This window comes from Perognathus longimembris, chromosome 6 (assembly GCF_023159225.1).
Source record: "Perognathus longimembris pacificus isolate PPM17 chromosome 6, ASM2315922v1, whole genome shotgun sequence".
Classification (NCBI taxonomy): domain Eukaryota; kingdom Metazoa; phylum Chordata; class Mammalia; order Rodentia; family Heteromyidae; genus Perognathus; species Perognathus longimembris.
Window position 1 is genome coordinate 15,636,144 of NC_063166.1, and position 21,402 is coordinate 15,657,545.

At 36.7% G+C, this 21,402-nt stretch overlaps 3 protein-coding genes across 3 annotated transcripts; all 3 read left to right on the forward strand.

Moving 5' to 3' along the window:
* The first annotated feature begins 1,510 nt into the window (after nt 1-1,510).
* On the forward strand, nt 1,511-2,461 carry LOC125352208 (olfactory receptor 15-like). Its single transcript, XM_048347336.1, has one exon. It carries the CDS (start codon nt 1,511-1,513, stop codon nt 2,459-2,461), a length of 951 nt encoding a protein of 316 aa, XP_048203293.1.
* A 7,135-nt stretch (nt 2,462-9,596) lies between these two features.
* LOC125352209 (olfactory receptor 2B11-like) lies at nt 9,597-10,535 on the forward strand. Its single transcript, XM_048347337.1, has one exon. It carries the CDS (start codon nt 9,597-9,599, stop codon nt 10,533-10,535), a length of 939 nt encoding a protein of 312 aa, XP_048203294.1.
* A 9,287-nt stretch (nt 10,536-19,822) lies between these two features.
* LOC125352210 (olfactory receptor 2B11-like) lies at nt 19,823-20,761 on the forward strand. Its single transcript, XM_048347338.1, has one exon. It carries the CDS (start codon nt 19,823-19,825, stop codon nt 20,759-20,761), a length of 939 nt encoding a protein of 312 aa, XP_048203295.1.
* Nucleotides 20,762-21,402: the final 641 nt, after the last annotated feature.

Genomic DNA, 21,402 nt, shown 5'->3' on the forward strand with positions numbered 1-21,402 from the left:
TGGAAATTATTTATTCAGTTTGTAGGACTTAATCTTGGGACAACTCCATTTTTCTTATGATCTCTGTAGGAAAGTTGCATATTAGAAAATGTGTAAAAAAGAAAATGGTTAAATAAGTGGATGCCTTTTAATGCTAATGAAAATCAATAGAATTTAAAACATAAATCAGATTTTTGAAAGTCATGTTGGAGTATTGTTTGCATTACTGGGAATTTCTATTAATTAAAACAAATGTGGGATAAAAAAAAAACCCACAAACCTTGAAGGCATTAACAACAGAGTTGAATCAGATGACCTAAGTCATTTAAGGAAATGGAAGGTAAAAAGTTCAATCCTTCTGATATTTTTTATAAGAGGATGAAACACTGTTAATATTTGGTGCCAACCTGAAGGGAAATTATCTTGCATATATAGACTCATAATCAATATGACATTGTATTTTGTGAAAATATCTAACTGACCATTAAGCAGTGCACTTATGAAAGTGTGGCAACACACATTGCACTAATTAATTCTCACAACAAGCTCAATAAGGGAGTTCCAGATGTTTGTGCAACACCTAAAAGATATATGTACTAACTATTGTTGATAAAATAGATCCATTTTTTCCAGATGTCTTAACTTTTTCTTTTTTATTACACCAGTGTTTCGCAAACTCTTCACCATTGTCTGTAATAAGAAATATATTTACATCATGATTCAAATTTTTTAAATCCCTACATTTTAATGGAAATAAAAACAGCCAACTAATAACATGAATGTAAAAATATATGACTGATTACAATTCACGATCTGCAGAAAAATAGTAAATATCAAAGTTTGTGGTAGTGCTGGAGCCTTTGATCTCTAGGCTTGTTCATCTTGTTTTTTAAGTTATGAGTGTATTTGAAGAGATCACTTACTTCCTTACACCTGTGTATTCTCTTTTATAGCAAAAGGTTATGTTGCAAAAGTTAGGCTAGGGTTTGGAGAATAATAATATTTGTTTCTTCAATGCAAATCAGGCTGATCCATCTGGAGCTCCTGGAATTCTAAGATCACTGAAATCAACTCCTAATTCTAAGCAGTACCTAGAAAAGACAAGCTGCTCATAGATGGAAGAAAGGAACATGTGGTAAGTGAGTAGAGGTGGTTCTTGGACAGCATTCAGAACCAGTTATTCATCCGTTTTATTCTTCCCCTCTACATGACATCAGTTACTGATTTTCTTTACCCTGTTAGATGATGTTAGATTCTGTGGTATTCTGTTTCTTTGGTGAAATACATTCATTAGTTGTTCTTTGGGAGACATTACCAAAGCAATATTTATTTTTAGATTAATCATTTTTGAGCTTGCACAAGTATCAACTCACTTTGGTGGAGTGGCATCACAAAGAAAAATCTCTCAACTCCCTTCATTTTACTTAACTGGGTAGGTTTATTTAACTTGGATTGGTTGACCCTTGCAGACATGTAATAACAAAATACAAGTCTCCACTTTCAGTTAAATCTGCCACCACTACCACCAGTCATGTACCTAGACAATGCAACTGCTCCAGATTTCTTCATTCTCTTGGGTTTCTCCAATCACCCTTGGTTAGAAACCCCCCTCTTCACAGTGGTGCTCCTTGCTTATGTCTTCACACTGGTGGGCAATATTTCCATTATTGTGGTATCCAGGGTAGATCCTCACCTAGACAGCCCTATGTACTTCTTCCTTTCCAATCTCTCCTTCTTGGACCTGTGTTTTACTACAACTACCATCCCTCAACTTTTGCTGAACCTTTGGGGTCCAGATAAGTCTATCAGTTATGGGGGCTGTGTGACCCAGTTTTATATGTTTCACTTCCTGGGAGCTACAGAGTGCATTCTCCTGGCTGTTATGTCCTTGGACCGTTACATTGCCATCTGCAAGCCCCTGAGGTACTCAGCGATCATGCACCAGCGACTCTGTATCCTCCTGGTTGCTGTGGCATGGACAAGTGGCTTAGCTAACTCCTTGCTTCAGTCATCCCTCACCGTCCAGCTACCACTTTGCGGCAACAACAAGGTAGATAACTTCCTCTGCGAAGTCCCAGTGATGATCAAGATGTCCTGTGTTGACACTACCTTTAATGTCGCCATGCTCTCCATTGTGGGGACATTCTATTCCTTGGTCCCTCTGTCCCTTATCCTTGTTTCTTATGGGTTTATTGTAGCTACTGTGCTTAGGATCCGTTCCTCCGAGGGTAAGAAGAAGGCCTTTAATACATGTGGGTCTCATGTTATTGTTGTCACTCTATTCTATGGACCAGTAATCATCATGTATGTACAACCCTCTGCGACAAACTACCAGGATAAGAACAAACTCATGTCTCTTTTCTACAGTTTGGTCACGCCTATGCTTAACCCTTTTATTTATACTTTGAGGAATAAGGACATGAAGGGAGCAATGAAGAGGCTTCTTTTCTCATTCTACCATCGGGGAAGAAATGAAACATAATCATTTTTCTGTTCCACACCCACCATATATGGCTCAGAAGATCTGTAGCTGTAAAAATTACCTTTGTACTTAAGCTCCTCTGAACTGTTGGATTCCTTTAATACTTATTCTGTTTACATATGGCTTTGTTACCATATTGCTGTGGTTTGCTGACTATCAAGTGTCAATCCTAATACCATTTTTCTATAAATTTTATGAGTGAGGACCATGTAATTAAGTTAGTTTGTATTCATCTAAAGAATTTTTTGCAGAAATCTAAGGAGTGAGCAATAAATAAATACTTATTGCTGGATACACTTCGTCAAGTTAAAAAGTGACACATTAAAAAAACAACCATTTTGTGCAATTCGAGAGGAAAGGTAGTAACTCAGATCCATATATCCTTTTGTTCTTATGGAAAAGATTTAAATCTTTTAATATGTTAATCTTTTATATGCAAATAAACTCATTCTGTGAATTACCAGCAGGATCAGATGCATATATTCTATAACTGACCTTTACAGCCACACACCCACTAATCATTTCAGAATAAGATCTGATTTATTTTTTAAACTTATTTATTTGTTTATTGTCAAAGTGATATTCAGAATGGATTACAATTTCATACTTAAGACAGTGCGTACATTTCTTATCCAACTTGTTATTTGTTGTAGTTCTCAGTGGAGTTCCTTTCTTCTGAAGTATTTGCATAACTCTTTCAATGTTTCCTGTGTTGGTGATACAAATTGTTAAAAATTCATATGTGGCTAGGCCCCTAGCTACTCAGAAGGTTAATCTGAGGATCGCAGTTCAAAGCCAGCCCAGGCAGGAAAGTCCATGAGACCCTTATCTCCAATTAACCACCAGAAAACCAGAAACGGTGCTGTGGCTCAAGTGGTAGAGTGCTAGCCTTGTGCTGAAGAGCTCAGGGACAGCATTCAGGCCCAGAGTTCAAGCCCCATGACAAAGACAACAACAACAAAAATAATATGTGGCTTTTAGTACTGAGAATCACTTATAGTTCCATTGGGTTGCTCATCTACACAGAATGATAATTTTTATGTGTTTGATAGATAAAGAATGGAATAGTTTCATCAATGAGGAATCAAACTGTTAGGTTGTTAGCATTGGAGAAACAGAGTAAGACAGTAGAGAAAAACAGAAAAATAAAAGTTTTACGAGACTACCAGTAGAAAGGGTGATGATGTAGGAGGTGGTATCCTGTTGGATTTTATCAATAATATCAAATTTAACCTTTAAAATTAGTCATTTTATCATAGTTGTATGACCTATGCTTGCAATACCTTCTCTCAGCTTTTATTTAAGGCAAAGTGTTTTCTCACAGCTAAGTCTATTTATGAAAGTCTTTCTATACCTCCTCACCCTTGATATATCTGCCTCAGAGCAGCAAGAACAACATCTACTGACTCATAGCTTACAGGCTCTGACTCAGAGATGCACCGATTACAATCAGGAACTAAAATGTAATTTCTCTCTTCAATTCATGCTTTATGTATTACAACAAACAACCCATTCCTATTAGACCTCAAGAGAGGGAGGCTCCAGTTTTGCTCTTATTGAGGGCTTTGTCTGTAATTTGGAGGGAAGCTGATTTCCTAGAACTACCATGTAGCCGAGGACTGGTAAATCATAGCAGTAGTGTAGAAAATGATGCCTTAGAAGACAGAGAATCCTCACACTGCAGCAGCACTGAAAGGGGCAGGAAAATCCCACTTGTGAGTTGAATATGTAGTCAACTCTATTAAATCTTGGTGGCTATTAAGAGAAAGCTGCCTACAAACACGTTATATCTTCCCAAGTATCTGAAGCACCAATAGTGTTTATAATTTTAAGATATTAGTTGTGGTTAAATATGTTTGCAGTCTTAAAGATCATATTTCCTAGTTTAATTTGTTCATCCTAAGAGTAATATAAGAGTAGTTATTACATATATGACTTAGTTATGTTTTAAACATTAAAATAAATAAAATATTATTTTACTGAAAATGTGCCTTTTGTCTGAAACTGTAACTCTTTAATGTGTAGCTATTATGTTTAATAAAATATATCATGCATTATTTTAGATAAAATATGAGTATACATTTATAATCAGATGTTTATTTTTAACACAAAATTAGAAAAGAAACAAGGAAGTATGGATGATAAATAAAAGGTAAATATCCAGAAGTTAGTCTGAAAATCATATTTACATACAATTGATAAAGTATACAAATTGTTTTTAAAAGAACCAGATAAAAATCTAGATAGCAAGTTAACTGATAAAGAATAACACTCAATGAAGGCATGAAAAAAAAAGATCCATGAACATGCCAGCTAATAGAAATTTATTTTAGATTAAAAAATACAGCAGGTTGAAACTGAAAAAAACACCCCATTAAAATTCTTAACAAATAAACATGCTGATAACTACATTGGTATTAATGGCAGTAAAAGATTATTATTCTTACTAATACATAAACAAAAATTTAGTATTTACTTTTTCTTTAAATAAGCCTGGCTTTGGGAAATGGACAATTTGATTCTCTAATGACAGTTGTTACTTTTTTCAAAGTAGCTAGACAAGCCTTGAGGGTTATGGAGCTATCTGTTTGAATGATAGGTTTCTACTCTAGGCAGCCTGGAAACCAGAGAAAAGTCTGACGACTCTCACTGAGGAAATCAATGTATTTTTTTACTAACATGGAATTAAAAATCTTATTATCCAAATATCTGACTTATGTAGTGTGCATTTATATCAAGAAAAATATTAATTGATCATTCATTCATCTTTTGCTACAAAATAATAAAAGTTTTAAAGCATAACTTCATTCCTTTTTATTTGGACATATCTTTCTTTATTGTAGCTTTTCTACTCAGCTTATATTTTGGGCCCCTTATTATTATGGCTAGAGATAATTATCTTATGTGGCATACTATAAGAGTCAATGAAGTAATATATTCAAGAAACGCACAACTTCTCCAGAATCATTTACTCAAACAAGCTCATCTTCAATTTTATACTGCTAAAAAATGATATTCAACATGTTGGGATTGAATTTGTTTATTTCAAAACACGTCCAACAACAGAAGACACATGATATCAATCTCAGTTCACCACACAACATAAGGAACATTTCCAGAAAGTTCTGTCCCCAGGAACTATCTCTGCTAACTCATTTGGGAGAAGGAAAAACAAATGTCCTGTGTAAAAACAAAGCTCAAGAGTTCTCTAGGATAATATACAAATATCATACCCACAAACATCCCTGACATTTTCTATTCTTTCCTGTCTAAGTCAGGGACATTTATGTGAACTGAAATATTAAAAATTCTATGGTAAGTTCTTATTTATTATATATATATATTCCTTAAGTAATTGTACAATTCCTTAAGTAATTGCCATTCACCAAAGCAGTTTATGAATATAGTGCATCTTGATCAATATTACCCTTTCAAGGTTCTCACCCACTCCTTGCAAGCCACCCCTTCCCATTCTCATCTTTTAGGTTATATATTGAATTTTTGGCACTTTAACAGTTTATGTGTACAATGCATCTTGATCTGTGTCACCACTTCAATATCTCCCCCCCCCTCGACCCACCTATTTCTTTATATTTCTCAATTCTGTCATTATACAATGAATTCTTGCCTGCCTTCTCCTACCCCTCTCCCCTTTACCCCTCTTGCAAGTATCCATTTCCTGGTACTTATTTTGTTGGGCTATCACTTAATCTTTTTAAAGAATTACACTGTTTGCAAATTCTTAATTACATCTCTTTACAGCAGTTTTTCTGTCCTCTCAAAGTTTGAAAATTTCAAGTGTCTTTCTTTCACAATTCTTTTTTGCTGAGAGATACTTACCAAAAGAGGGTAAGCGAAAAGAGAATTGCTTTTGAAGGTCAGGCCTTCTTAGGAAAGTTAGAATGTCTGTTGCGCTCAGCACCCAATACACATATGACAGACTGAGCAAATATCTTCAGTGAAGCATTCACAAACTTCAGAAATTCCTATTTCGTTGGCTCTTAGAAAATCCACTTCTCTTTCTCATAACGCTCTCCCTCTTTCACTTCAACTAGACTTTAAAAAGTCCTTAAATATTAGTAAAGACTCAGATTTTTTTTTTGCCTGTCCTGGAGCTTGAACTCAGAGCCTGAGTACTGTCCTGGCTTTTTTGCTCAGGGCTAGCACTCTACCACTTGCGCCACAGTGCCACTTCTGGCTTTTTCCATGTATGTGTTGCTGAGGAATCAAAGCCATGGCTTCTTGTATATGAGGCAAGTACTCTATAACTAGGCCATATTCCCAGCCCAACACTCAGATTTTAAATGTTGGAATAAACTGTGAAGTGCTCTACCAATCAGTCAAAGTTATAAATTTATGGTTAAAATTTGATAAATTAATTTACTTATGTCAATCTGTCCAATTGATATGGTCTCAGGTAACATGATTTTTATTTTTTATTATCTTTTGCTACCAATAAAGCTAAAAATGCTACAAATATAAGTAAAATATGGTGTACATTGGAAATAAAATGTGAATAACATATCCTAAGATAAAAATGCAAGTGGAGACAAAATGAGGCATCAACAGAAATATGGAGCCCTGACTTATTAAAGTGATTTTAAACATGCCTAAATAAGTAATTCCTTATGCACTGAAATAAGAAATGAAGAAAAATCACTGGAAGTAGAAATTCAAAAATAATGGAATCCAAGAGCTAAATATATTAAAATATTATTAGAATAACACATAAGCAATGAAAAATGCAAAGATAGTAGTATGGGTTGTAAATATATTACCAAAGTAAATCAAATTGATTGATTGGTAAGAAAACAGAAAATACCAAGAGAAAGAAAAAAATCCTGGGATGACTCACTATACACAAACCAAATACAGCGAATAATATGAAAAAAAGCTCCAAACTACAAATTTAATGAGGATACTGAAAACATACTGTAGTGAACACTATTAATAAGGTTAGATCAAAGGAATTATGGGGGAATTCATGGAGGACCAAATCTAAAATTTCTCTTTGAAAACTGATGGATTAAAAAGGTAACTACAACACTATTAAATAAATATGCAGTGGTTGTCATAATCTAGTTGTTCAATAGCATGGAATTAGAATTTTAAGATATTCATTTAATTTAATTGATATCAAATTAATCTATACCAGAGTTTTCTATCTTATTTCTGACACAGAACTGTTCCTGAAAAAATATAATTTAGGCCAAGAAATGGTCCTAAATTAACTGTGTATATATTATATTTTGAAAAAAATGGAAGTTAATCCATATGTATGGGGGCACACTTATTCAGATGACATCCTTAGCAAACAGATGCTTTCTGTGAAATCTAGAATTAATGATTTTTATAGTCCACAATCTTGCTACCTCGCTTAAAGCATTGAGAACTGTTTTATATTTAGATTATGCCTAACAAACTACTACAACAAATATTTATCAACATATTTTGGATGCATATTAAATGCTTTAAAGGATGATAAATACTTTTTAGAGTTTAGTAAAAAGGCCTCATTAAGAATTTCTTCGAATTATTATTATAACTGATTACATCATCAAATTAACATAGCACATATCTGATGTAGAATAATGTATAATCAAAGGGCAACATTCACGTCTTACCATTGAGTAGTTAATAGTAGTCGATTTGTATGAAAACTGTATTAAAACTCATAGAAATGCTTTGAGAATTTAATGAAATAGAGAACACAAAAGTTAGAGTTTGTAAAACTAACAATATAACCTGATTCCATGAGGTTGTTGATTGACTGAAAGAGTAAGACCTAATTTTGTCAGGGAGATATAATCTCATCTTTTCAATTTAATACTCCTTATCATACAGAAGATGATGGGTGCTTTTTCTTTTTAACAAAACAGTAATAAAGTAAAATTGGTAGATAAAAATGATTTTTCTTTTCCAAGATACTGCTTCACTCAATTCAGTGATTTTTTTGTCTTTTAACTGAAGAGCAAAAAAGAAAAAAAAGAAAAGAAAAGAAAAAAGAGAGAGAAAAAGAAAAAGCTGAAAATTTATAATTTGAGATTTCAATGTTGCTAGAGCTAAATTAGGATTTCTTTGACTTAAGTTACCTGAAGTTGAAATCTGTATTGGTACTTAGATAAAATCAGTGGGCCCCTGATAAATACCTAAACTATTAGACAGAAGAGAATACTAAATTTGTTGTTGATAGAAAAAGTCCCTACAAGGTGAATACATTAGCTAACCATTTACAGTAGATATTAATTTCTCAAAGCTTAAACTAGTTACGCAAAAGAGCACAAGAATACAAAAAGAAACGTACTCATTACTAGGTGTACATAACTATAGCATCTCTGTGCATCACCTCTCCAATAACAATAAAATATATATTCTAAAAGAAAACAAAATCAAATCCAGTGCTTAAAAAAAATCTGTTATTGTCACTTAGCTCTTCCAACTGGTGAGAATTTCATCCATCCTGAACAAACATGAGGAAATGCATGTTCATGGTGTTTAAATGTGTTTCATTACACATATCTAGGATACATTTGTTGAAATTCACAGTCTTTTTCCCCATAAAGAAAATATGATTATTCAACTGACTAGAAATTGTTGGATAAGTCTATTTTATTAATTCTCGTATAAAGGTATGTTCTCTCTTTTCTATTATTCCATCAGCACGTTATTTCTTCCTAAGATTTTGTAATGTCTCACAGCCAAGCTTTTCAAATTAAACCACCCAGTTCCTTGGCCTCTGGTATTCTATGGAAAAAATGGAAACACAAAATGTTAAATTTGATATTAATTTCTTTTCTCAGCTGACTTTATGGTGGTAAAAGTTTGAAACCCATTGTTTTGGATTTTATCAAACACACTTTATTTTCATGTAATTGTCACCAGAAAAGAGGAACTGACAGCCTCTCCATACAAAAGACGATACCCAATACCTGAATATCTTGGTTGTTTAAGATAACTACCTCAAATACTTTCCTTTGAAGGAAACCTAAATCACCTAGTGTTAGATCATGTATGTTATTTTAAGAGTGCCCTATTTTAATGACTATGTGAACAATGTACCATCCTCCTTCTCTTTTCACCACTTTGTTAAACTTCCTTGGTACTTCTCTGTCATAGGTGAAATAAAGAGAAGAATATGACTCTCATTAATGAAAGTCATCCTGAGGAGTTCATTCTACTAGGATTTGCTGACAGACCTTGGCTAGAGCTTCCTCTGTTCATTGTTCTTCTGATCACATACCCCTTGACCATGATGGGAAACATCACCATCATCCTGGTGTCCACATTAGACCCTCTTCTCCGTAGCCCCATGTACTTCTTCCTCACCAACCTCTCCTTTTTGGACATGTGTTACACCACCAGCATTGTCCCTCAGATGCTGTTCAACCTGGGGAGCTCTAAGAAGACCATCAGCTACATGGGGTGTGTAGTGCAGCTTTACTTCTTTCACATTATGGGAGGCACAGAATGTTTCCTCTTGGCTCTTATGTCCTTTGATCGCTATGTGGCCATCTGCAGACCTCTGCACTACACCCTGATCATGAACCAGCGCCTCTGCATCCTACTAGTGTCCACTGTGTGGCTGTGTGGAATTCTCATAGCTGTTTCACAGATCACTCTCACATTGCGGCTGCCCCTATGTGGCACAAATACACTGGATCACTTATTATGTGAGATTCCAGTCCTGATAAAGACTGCCTGTGGGGAGAAGAAGGCCAATGAGCTCACATTGTCTTTAGTATGCACTTTTCTAATAGCTGTTCCTCTATGCTTGATACTTGCCTCATATGCTAGCATTGGGCGTGCTGTACTGACCATTAAATCTTCTGAGGGAAGGAAAAAGGCCTTTGGAACATGCTCCTCCCATCTCATTGTAGTTTTGTTATTTTATGGCCCAGCCATTAGCATGTACCTTCAGCCTCCTTCCTCTATCACAAGGGACCAGCCCAAGTTCATGGCTCTCTTCTATGGAGTGGTAACTCCTACCCTGAACCCCTTCATCTACACCCTGAGAAATAAGGATGTGAAAGGGGCAATACGTAAACTGGCAAGGAACATCTCCTGTTCAAAGTGAAAGTTTGTAAACATTAACTTAATAGTTTAACACTCTATTATAAAGACCACGTACCCTTAAAATATGTCATTTTACTTATGTTGTTTTGTAATCATGATACTAATGATTATACTTAGCTAGTTCGCATTACTATGGCATTGTGTTGTGGATATTTTACAAGTAATCTAAGTTAGGCCTATGTGTGACCTAGTAATCCGAGATACTTGAGAGATGATTCTGGTTAAAGTCCATCTTGATGGAAAAAAAATGAGACTCTCTCTGAAAATAAACTAGAAGCAAAATAGATCACAAACATAAGACACTGAGTTTCTATCTCAATACTACCAAAAGTAATAAAATAAAAATTCCATTTGAGTTAGTATACCTTGAAACATTCTCTTTAAGTTAACAAATATTAATCATATAGAATATTATTACATACCATTCTATTAATAATAGACATAAAGGATTTAATTATTAAGTCGATTTATTGAATTACAGTGAATTAATGGTCAGATAAAACAGCATTACAAGCATTTACCAGCTGATTTCCTATATTTCGTCACTCTCTTCTAGTTGTCCTATGTCTCTGGGAAGCCTGGCTATACAGATCATTCCTTGCCAAGCACTAATGGCTTTCAAAAAATACCTTGTTTCCAGTGAGACCAAAGGAGGATATTCTTCGGAGAGGATGACAAAGGCCCAATCAACAGCTAAGAGCATATGTGCATATAAAATCATGTTTATCTAAATGAACTCCCAAAAATTGGAAACAAAAGTTTGTGTTACTTGGGATTTCTTTTATCTCAGTTGTCACTGTTTTTGTTTTCTGTATCTTTTGTCTTGCATGTAAGTTTATCTGTTTGGGGGAGAGTAAGGGGAGCACAGAAATGGTGAGACAAACAGTAAACATGTATGGTAGTGGTACTCACTAGACACTATGTTGAATATGAACTATTCAACTTGGGGAGGGGAGGGACTGGGAGAAAATGAGGGAAGAGATGACACTGCTTGAAAACAAATGTACATACTTGCAAAACCATTTGGTATAAACCAACTGAACAACTCATGGGGGGCGAGGGAAAGGGGGGAGGGAGGGGGAATGAGGGAGAAGGTAACAAACAGTACAAGAAATGTACCCAAAACCTAACGTATCAACGTGTAACCTCTCTGTACATCACTTTGACAATAAATCAGGAAAAAAAGAAAACAAATGTACACATTACCTGACTTAGGTAACTGTACCTCCTCTGTACATCACCTTTACAATAGCAATAAAAATTAATTCCTGGGTTTTATATGTTTACTTTAATTTATGTAGATGATCAGCTCCTTAAAAATGCTGAACGCATAAATATGCAGTGATTTTATATAGCTACTTAGTGAAAGTATCACTAAAACCTGAAAGGGATAGAATTAAGAAGGGGAGAGTTTTTTTCGTTTTTACTAATATATTTAAAAATATTTTGAGTCTTTTGAACCAGTGAAAGGATTAAAAAGTGATATAGGTGCACAGTTCCAGCTCCCGAGTCTGGGCTGTGACGCTGGCTGGTATAAATGTTGACAACCTGAAAACTTTTGCATGCATAAATTCAAAGAAGAAGAAATGTCTTTTAAATGTACAAAAGATTGAACTTGAAAAGCAAAACCTTTATAATTGTTTATTTGATAAACAATATGAGTACCTACTGATACACATTTTGGATGTAAGAATTGTAAAATCTGCATTGCTACAATTTGAAAGTGCTAACTAATGTAAAACAAATTAATTAGATATAATTAGATCTAAAAAAATAACTGGATGAAAAGCCTTATGCTATTCCACATGAGAATTAACTGCAAACTCAGATTCCCTCTGAAAAGTTCCAGGTTATCTGATATTGAACAACTCACTTTTTATTAATTTATTTATTGTCAAATTGATGTACAGGGGGGTTAACAGATTCATACATAAGGCAGTGCATACATTTATCAAACTTGTTACCTCCTCTCTCATTTTTCTCCCCCCTTCTCCCCTCCCCATATTCCTCCCTGTTGTACAGTTGGATTATGGCATATAGTCTTGTAAGTATTGCTGTTGCATTGGTTCACATGTTACCCTTTGTCTCTCCATTTTGTGTTCTGTCCTTGTACAGTTGAGGAAAAAAAACCCTAAGAAACTAAATTGCCAGATTCAGACTTATTGCTTGAGAGTATTTTAAATTTTTCACATAGGTAGGCAAGTAAAGAATGATAATTCTATAATGTATAATGATATCTTAAAAATACATTATTATTACATAAATACAAATAGTGATTTTAATTTTGGAGGTGAAATGCAGATTTAGTGCATCATAACCACATTGATAGAGGTTGATTAAAGTTGTCCAGAGTGATTTATTTTCAATCATCTTCCATTCTCCAGTAGTGTAAGTTTGTTACTAGCATTTAGGGTTATGAAGATTGCTTATTTCAAGAGCGTTTAGATATCTGGATGCTGACAATATGAGGAATCATAAGAATAATAGATCAGGTACCAGTGTCTCACACTTAACAATCCTATCTACTTGGAAGGCTGATATCTCAGAATTGTGGATTGAAGCCAGCACAGGTAGGAAAGTCTGTGAGACTTCAATTAACCACCCAAAAGAATAAAAGTAGAATTGTGGCTCAAGTGTAGACTGCTAGCCCTAAGCACAAAAGCTCAGGGACAGCACTCAAACACAGAGTTCAAGCCCCAGGAATGGCACACACACACACACACACACACACACACACACACACACACACGAAAAGTCTCAGAGTGAAGAATATTGATAGTAGGGAATACTATGAATCATAGAAATGTTTTATTGGTTCCAGAATGTTTCTCAGTTGTTGTGGGGTATATATTCCATGTCAACAATATATTACTTTAGTTGACTTTTAAAAGGCTGTATTGTAGAAACGGCACATATTTGATGGTGAAAATATGCTGTGTTCTTGACACCAAGCATGATCAATGCTACGATTATATTTTCAAGGAAAGTAATCAAAACCTTTCTCATTATTCCAATCAAATCTTTCTTAATCTTTCTCAGCTGTGCTAAATAATGCTACAATGAGCATTGTTGTGAGTCCTTGTTTGTGTTCATTTTGGTAAGTGCCCAGAAGTATGATTGCTGGATCACAGGGGAGCTCTAAGTTTATTGAATGTGATACTCAGTGACTGGGAATGTGGCTCAGTGGTAGAATGCTTGCCTAGCATGCATGAAGTCCTGGGTTCTACTCCTCAGCACCACATAAGCAGAAAAAGCTGGAAGCTGCTCAAATGGTAGTGCTAGCGTTGAGCAAAAAGAAGCCAGGGACAGTGCTCAGGCTCTGAGTTCAAGCCCAGGACTGGCAGCAAAAAAGAGAGGAGGAAGGAGAGAAGGAGGGGGAAGGGAAGGAGGGGGAGGAGAGGGAGGAGGGGGAGGAGGGGGAGGAGGTGGAGGAGGGGGAGGAGGGGGAGGAGGGGGATGAAGGGGGAAGGTAGGAGGAGGGGGAGAAGGAGGAGAAGGATGGGGAGGAGGAGGAGGAGGCGGGGAGAAGGAGGAGGAGGAGGAGGATGTGATACTCAGAATTAAAATACTTCGCAAGAGTCCATTGAGGAATGAAAGTAGAGTGGAAAATGGGTAAATACTTTGTTGTAAAGAAATTACTGTTTGATTGTATTGTGAGAGGATATGGGTAGAAACAGAAAGTCAATGATCTTGTATGTTATGACAAGTAAATATTTAACTTCATTTACATGTTGTAATCATATTGTGATCAGAAATAATCCATTTAAAAAAATATTCTTGTTCAATAAAGTAAAAGTTTAAATAAATCCTCACTTAAATTCCTCAGAATTATTTTAAGCGTGTGTTCAGTGGGCTGGGCAAAGGAACCAGTTTATTTCAAAACACATCCAACAACAGAAGATGCTTGCTACAGGTTCAGTTCAGTAGATACCTAATTGGAACATTTCCATAGAGAGTTCTATTCCTAGGGTCTGTCTCATTTGGGAGAGGAATTAATGAGTGTCCTATGAAGAAATAATGCTCAAGGGACCTCAGGCATAGCAGTCAAATAGCATACTCACAAATCTCTGTTAGTTTTTTCTATATTGCCTTCCTTAACTAAGCATTTTCCTATGTAAGTTTCTTATACAAGTTCTATTAAAATTTCTCTGTCCGTCTCTCAAAGTTTGAACAATTCAAGTGTCTTGCTTCATATTTTTTTTATCAAAGATTATCAAAATAAGGTGAGTAAAAAGATCATTGTTTTCCAAAGTCTTATGTTCTCAGTGAAGGTTAGAATGTGAGCAATTATGTGTGCATGTTAAAGAAACAAAAATTCAGCAAAATGAAGCACCAGGAAGCCAATACTTGAAAGGGGAAGTGTGGGATAAGGGGGAGAAGGATAGACGAATGAATAGGAGAAGGAGAAAATGCAGTCAAGAATCTAATGCATAGTCTACAAAATTAAGAAGAGCGAGGAAAGGAGTAGGTAGGGGGTGGGTGTGTGATAGTGTTGAGAAGAAGAGTGACATTGATCAAGATATATTATAGTCATAAACTACTTTGTTGAATGACAACTCCTTTGTACAACTGCTTGAAGATAACAAAAAGAAAAAGTAAAAAATTTTAAGAAAGAAAAAAGCATTGTGTTCCAAAGATCTTCTTCTAAACTTTGGAAAGACTTCATTTAGTGGCTTTCAGAAACAATTAGACTTTTATTTCTTATTAATTTATTTCTTAGTCTCTCACTTAAAAAGCACTTAAGTTTCAGCAAGTGCTGTTTTTCCTAGAAACAAAATGCTAAATCTTCAAGTATGAAGTCTTCAATCACTGCAGTTTCTGAAATATATTTTCAAAATTTGGTAATTGACATGCATTTCATTCAAATGCTAGGATATCAAAATTACTTTTTATTTCTTCTTATACTTTACAATGTATAAAGCTAAAATGTATCTTAAGTATAAATAAAATATAGTGTGAGGAAAATAAAGTGGGAATAAGACACAATGGAATAAAAATATGTGGAAATACAAACAAGATGTTACAGCCAGGTGATTTTTTAAGGAAATGTTGAATATTACTGAATAAGTAGATCTCTAGGCATTTACATAATAAATTAAAAAATCACAGAAATTCAAAAGTTATGGAATTCATAAGCTAAATGTAATGAAATGTCATGAAAATTTCATAAAATATGAGAAATTCAAGAATATACACAAGCCTTTATATAATAAGCTGCAAGAGTAAATCTGAAGGAAAGAGCAAAGTTCAAGGAGATTACCATTCACAAACAAAATTGCTCTTAACCAGATCTGTGACATGAAAAATTTCTCAAACAACACCAATTTGCTATAGTTTCTGAGGCAATCTGAATGAACCCTGTTTTGGGGTTAAATCAAGAGGAATTTTAGAAAAACATGTTGAATATACAAATTTTGGATTTCTCTTTAAAAACATCAGTTGATGACTAAATCTAGTATATTACAATACAAGAATCCAGCCATGCTAAATGAATTCATAGTAGGTATAATATTACAGTTTTTCTGTTACATGGGTAGATCACTGTATTTATTATGATTGTCATTTCAAAGTCAATCTAAGTAATACTGCTTTCATTTTGTATCTCTTGTACAAAACTGAATACTCATGAAACACAATTTAGGTCAAAGATGATCCTAAATTGACTGTGTTCACATTACCTTTTGATCATTGAGGTCACCAATTCGTAGGGGCCACAAGTGCTTCGAGTGGCATTCTTAGAATACTGATGCTTTCAGTAGACTATCAAAGTGATGTGTTTATTGATGATCACAATATCTCACTTAAGGCATAGAGAACAGATTGATATTTATATTACCCCCAGTTATTTAGCAGAACACCAGATTAAATATTTTACGATAGCTTAAGATAGGAATATAGCATTTCGTATGTTGAAATACTTGGGGTGAGCAATCAATTTAAAAGGATGAAAATCTTTATAGAAGAGTTTAGCATAAATTGCACATTAAGAACCTGTTGGAATTATTGTTTTATTGTTATGTAAGTTGTGACATTATCATTATTTTTACTTCACAATAATGTACAATCAAAAGCAAGGTTTGCATCTTGGCACATAGTAACTTTGAATGGCAGCTCATGTGATGGTTTTGAGACTTTCTCCAAATAAAGAATAAGGAAATTTTAGTTTGTAGCCCTCACAATATAATCCAGAACAATGAAATCTCTAACTACATGAATAATAATGACTATAATCCATGAGATGTTATCTCAACTAGATATCTAAATACCTACCATTCTACAGAAGATTGTACTTTTTCTGAAACACTAATGAAGGAAAATGGGTAAATGAAATTTAACTTTTCCTTTCCTACAGCACTCCTTTCTTCCTTTCATACTTACATTAATTCCATTGTTAGGTTGAAGAAACAAAGAAATATAAAATTGCAAAATAATTTTTAGATTTTAATGTCACTCAATGTCTAATTGAGGATCTCTTTGGACAGGGTCACCAGCAGTTGAACTTAGTATAACAGGAAATAAATATGTCACTTGATAAAGAAAAATCTCTTCAGAATGGATAAGCAATTAAAATTCAACATAAAATATCAAACACCAAAAGCTTCAGCAAACATATGGAGTACATCATACAAAAAACAGTACAAGAAATGTATCTAATGCTTAACGTATGAAACTGTAACCTTTCTGTACATCACTTTGACAATAAATAAGAAAACAAAATCCTCCTTAAAGAATCCTCAGAACCTTAAGATTTCCAACTTTGAAAACAAGTGGATCACCAATAATTACTGAAATAGGATGTGATCAGCTTTTTAATTTCTTCCTTAATTTATAATGCCAAAGATAGATTTGATTAAGTTCACAATCTCCCTCTCTGTAGAGATGGTATGATTTTTCAAGAAACTAGATTGAACTTGGCATACCTATTTTGATAATTAACTCCAGCTTTTCTCCTTCTCTGTCCTGTTATTTTATTTTATTTTTTTTACTTGCAAAACTGTTTGGTGTAAGTGAACTGAACACCTCATGGGGGGACGGGAGGGGGGAATGAGGGACGAGGTAACAAACAGTACAAGAAATGTATCCAATGCCTAATGTATGAAACTGTAACCTCTCTGTACATCAGTTAGATAATAAAAAGTTAGAAAAAAAAAGTAATTCTGGTGGACAGGGCAGGGCACCTCTAGCTGAGCCGGGGCCCAGGACGAGCCTCCCGCCTGGGCAGGGGTCTTTCTCCTGGGGGGAGCTGGCTCTCTCTCATTGGTCCCTCTTGGCCTTTTCAAAGATGGCCCCTTCGTTCTCACTTTCCCCAGGCCTGCTTTAGTTCCAGTCTGGTCAGACCCTATGCCAGTTTCAAAGATGGCGCTTTGCTCTGGTGGTCGGGGAAGGGCTACTTTCAAGAGCTGCTCTGTGGGCACAAGTGAGAATGTCTTTTGTGGGGTCTTCAGGCTTTCTCTGTGATTTCGGCCCATCCATGCTCAGCCTGTGATCCGCATGTGTCTGCTGCCGTCTGGAGGATTTCTCCCTGGTCTCTGCTGAGTGCTTTAGCTGCGCGGAGTGCAGGAAGCTGTGTCGGTGCCGGCACTGGCATGGCGGTGTGACGCCGCCCAGAGCTCAAATCTGTGTTTTCAGACAAGCAAAGTCGATTTTTCCTTTCTGACCAGAATCCCTGTACGGTTATAACTTACTTGGGCTGTCTTTCTTGGAGTAAAATTTTCCCTGGAGTGGGAAAACTGGGATGTGGGAGGGATCTTATCTAGGGCTCTGCTGCGCCTCTGCCTTCTTCCCGGAAGTTTCAGCCGAAGTGTCCTTTTATTTATTTAGTTTGAGATTTTTTTTTTAAACCAATCCTGGGGCTTGGACTCAGGTCCTGAGCACTGTCCCTGGCCTCTTTTGCTCAAGGCTAACCCTCTACCTCTTCAGTCACAGTGCCACTTCTGGCTTTTTCTGTGTATGTGGTGCTGAGGAATGGAACCCAGGGCTTCCTGCATGCTAGGCTAGCACTCTACCGCTAAGCCACTTTCCAAGCCCCTAGTTTGAGAATTTTTTTTAGTGTTTAGGAAGGATTTTAAACCTCAGTTAACAACAAATTCTATTTGGAGTATAAGTTCATGCTTTGCTTTTTTGTTGTTGTTGTTGTTTGTGGGGCATGCCCCACTGGCCCCGCCTGTGTATCCCCGACCCTAGGTGATTAGGCAGAACTGGAAAGGTGGTTCTAGCTGGTCCCACCCTCAGCCTTGGGACCATGTGTTGCCAAGATGGCGGCTGTAGTTGAACCCAGAGGCAGTCCTGTGGGCTGTGACATAGAATTAGGCCGCCTCTTAGGATTGGTCCCTCGGCCCTCCAACCTTGACTGACAGCTCAGGCTGCCCCTCATAGCCCCTAGCTAGAGTGCTCCCAAGCCTTCTAAAATGTTTTAAAAGTTGTCACCTTGCTTAAATCAGTATGACACCAGCTTACAAAAGCCAGAGTACTCAGAGTCCTCAACCAGGGCATACTGGGAGATTTCAAATGTCTTTAACCAGTGTGTGTAGAAACTTGCAGGCAACCCAGCAGGAGGTTTGGGATGGAAGACACAGCCACTTCCAATCCACTGAAACTGAGACTTATGCCCTCTTGATTGTTATTCATTTGTGCTCTCTAACACCTTCGGTTTGCAAGGGGGCATCCTGGTGCCCCACATACTACTCCATGTTGAGGAGCCACTGCCTGGCCCTGGGGGGCCCCACTACCGTGACTCGAATGTGGCCCGCGACTATGAACCAGGGCTCCAGCTGGATGAGGGTGTGGCTGTGCTCCTCTGTGCGGCACAGGAATGCATCCCCTAGGCCGAACACGCGTGTCTGCTGCTCTTCCGTCAGGTAAAACACCAAGGGAGCGTCAAAGTTCTAGGGCCAGGTCCACCAGGCCCCCATGCTGCGCACCCAGGTGCCTTGCCCTCTCCCAGCTCTACTGGGCGCCCAGCAAGCGCAGAGCTGCAGTCAAAGCCGAGTGTCCTGTTATTTTTTAAAGAAACTATTCTTACATTTTTTTATTCTCAATACTTCAGCCATTGTCACCTACAGAAGAAGAAATTCAGTGTGTATGTAGAGATTGGAGTACTTGTCTAAAATAACTTCTTTTAGTTTTAAGTGTCAGGAAGGAAATTTAAATTACCTGGTGGCAGATCCTTTATGATATTTCAAAGTGGCATTATAATTATGTTTTATATATTATGTTACTAATGGGTCACTTCTTGCTATGCTAACATCCCGAGCCTACTCATTACTGTAGGAAAAAAAACTGAAGAGAATGGCTCTCGTTAATGGAAGTCATCCTAAGGAGTTCATTCTACTGGGATTTGCTGACAGACCTTGGCTAGAGCTTCCTCTGTTCATTGTTCTTCTGATCACATACCCCTTGGCCATGATGGGAAACATCATCATCATCCTGGTGTCCAGATTAGACCCCCGGCTCCACAGCCCTATGTACTTCTTCCTCACCAACCTCTCCTTTTTGGACATGTGTTACACCACCAGCATCGTCCCTCAGATGCTGTTCAACCTGGGGAGCTCTAAGAAGACCATCAGCTACATGGGGTGTGTAGTGCAGCTTTATTTCTTTCACATCATGGGAGGCACAGAATGCCTGCTCTTGGCTCTCATGTCCTTTGACCGCTATGTGGCCATCTGCAGACCTCTGCACTACACCCTTATCATGAGCCAGCGCCTCTGCATCTTACTAGTGTCCACTGTGTGGCTGTGTGGCATTACCTATGCTGTGTCAGAGGCCACTGTAACACTACAGTTGCCCCTGTGTGGCAGAAATACACTGGATCACTTGGTGTGTGAGATTCCAGTCCTGATAAAGACAGCCTGTGGTGAGAAGGAGGCCAATGAGCTCACACTCTCTGTGGTATGCATTTTTGTGTTAGCTGTTCCCCTGTGTTTAATACTTGCCTCATATGCTAGCATTGGGCGTGCTGTACTGAACATTAAATCTTCCGAGGGAAGGAAAAAGGCCTTTGGAACATGTTCTTCCCATCTCATTGTCGTTTTCTTATTTTATGGCCCAGCCATTAGCATGTACCTTCAGCCTCCTTCCTCTATCACAAGGGACCAGCCCAAGTTCATGGCTCTCTTCTATGGAGTGGTGACTCCTACCCTCAACCCCTTCATCTACACCCTGAGGAATAAGGATGTCAAAGGGGCATTGGGCAATCTGGCGAGGAGCATCTTCAGTTTGAAGTGAAAGTTTGTGGACTTCTAATTTTACAAGTAGAATAGGCTTATAAAGGCTTCTTTCTCATGACTCATGTGTCATTAAATGTTACATGTTTTTTTTCGTAAAATATGTCGTGTTACTGGTATTGTTTTAATCACATCAGTCAAGATTTTATTTGGCTAAAATGTTCCAGTATGGACACTCTTATTTGAACACATATTAAGATAATTCTATGTGTGTTGTCATTATCAGAAATAGTAACTTCTGAAATCACAAAAATATTAAAATACTACCTATGATATAATTCCAATACTCTAAGATAATCATCAAAACAGCATATCAAACATTCATGAGGGCTTCGTATTTGTGCCACAGAAGAAACATTCCATGACTCTTTGAGCTTCCCAGGAGGCTGGAGCAGCCTCACGTGCAGGCCATCATTTGGAAAGCATTGCAAGGTTTCAAAGAGTCACGAGTCATAATTTCATCAACTTCAATATATTTGGATGCTTTATCTTTTTTATTTAATTAAGAAAGGATATTACACCATGTGCAAATGGCTAGTCTCTATAATTCATGCCAAGCAGAAGCTTTTGTTAGATTCCATCTCCTCCGAGGAAGTGAGAGGTAGCTGCACACATTTGCCATCCCAGCCATGGGCAGGAAGC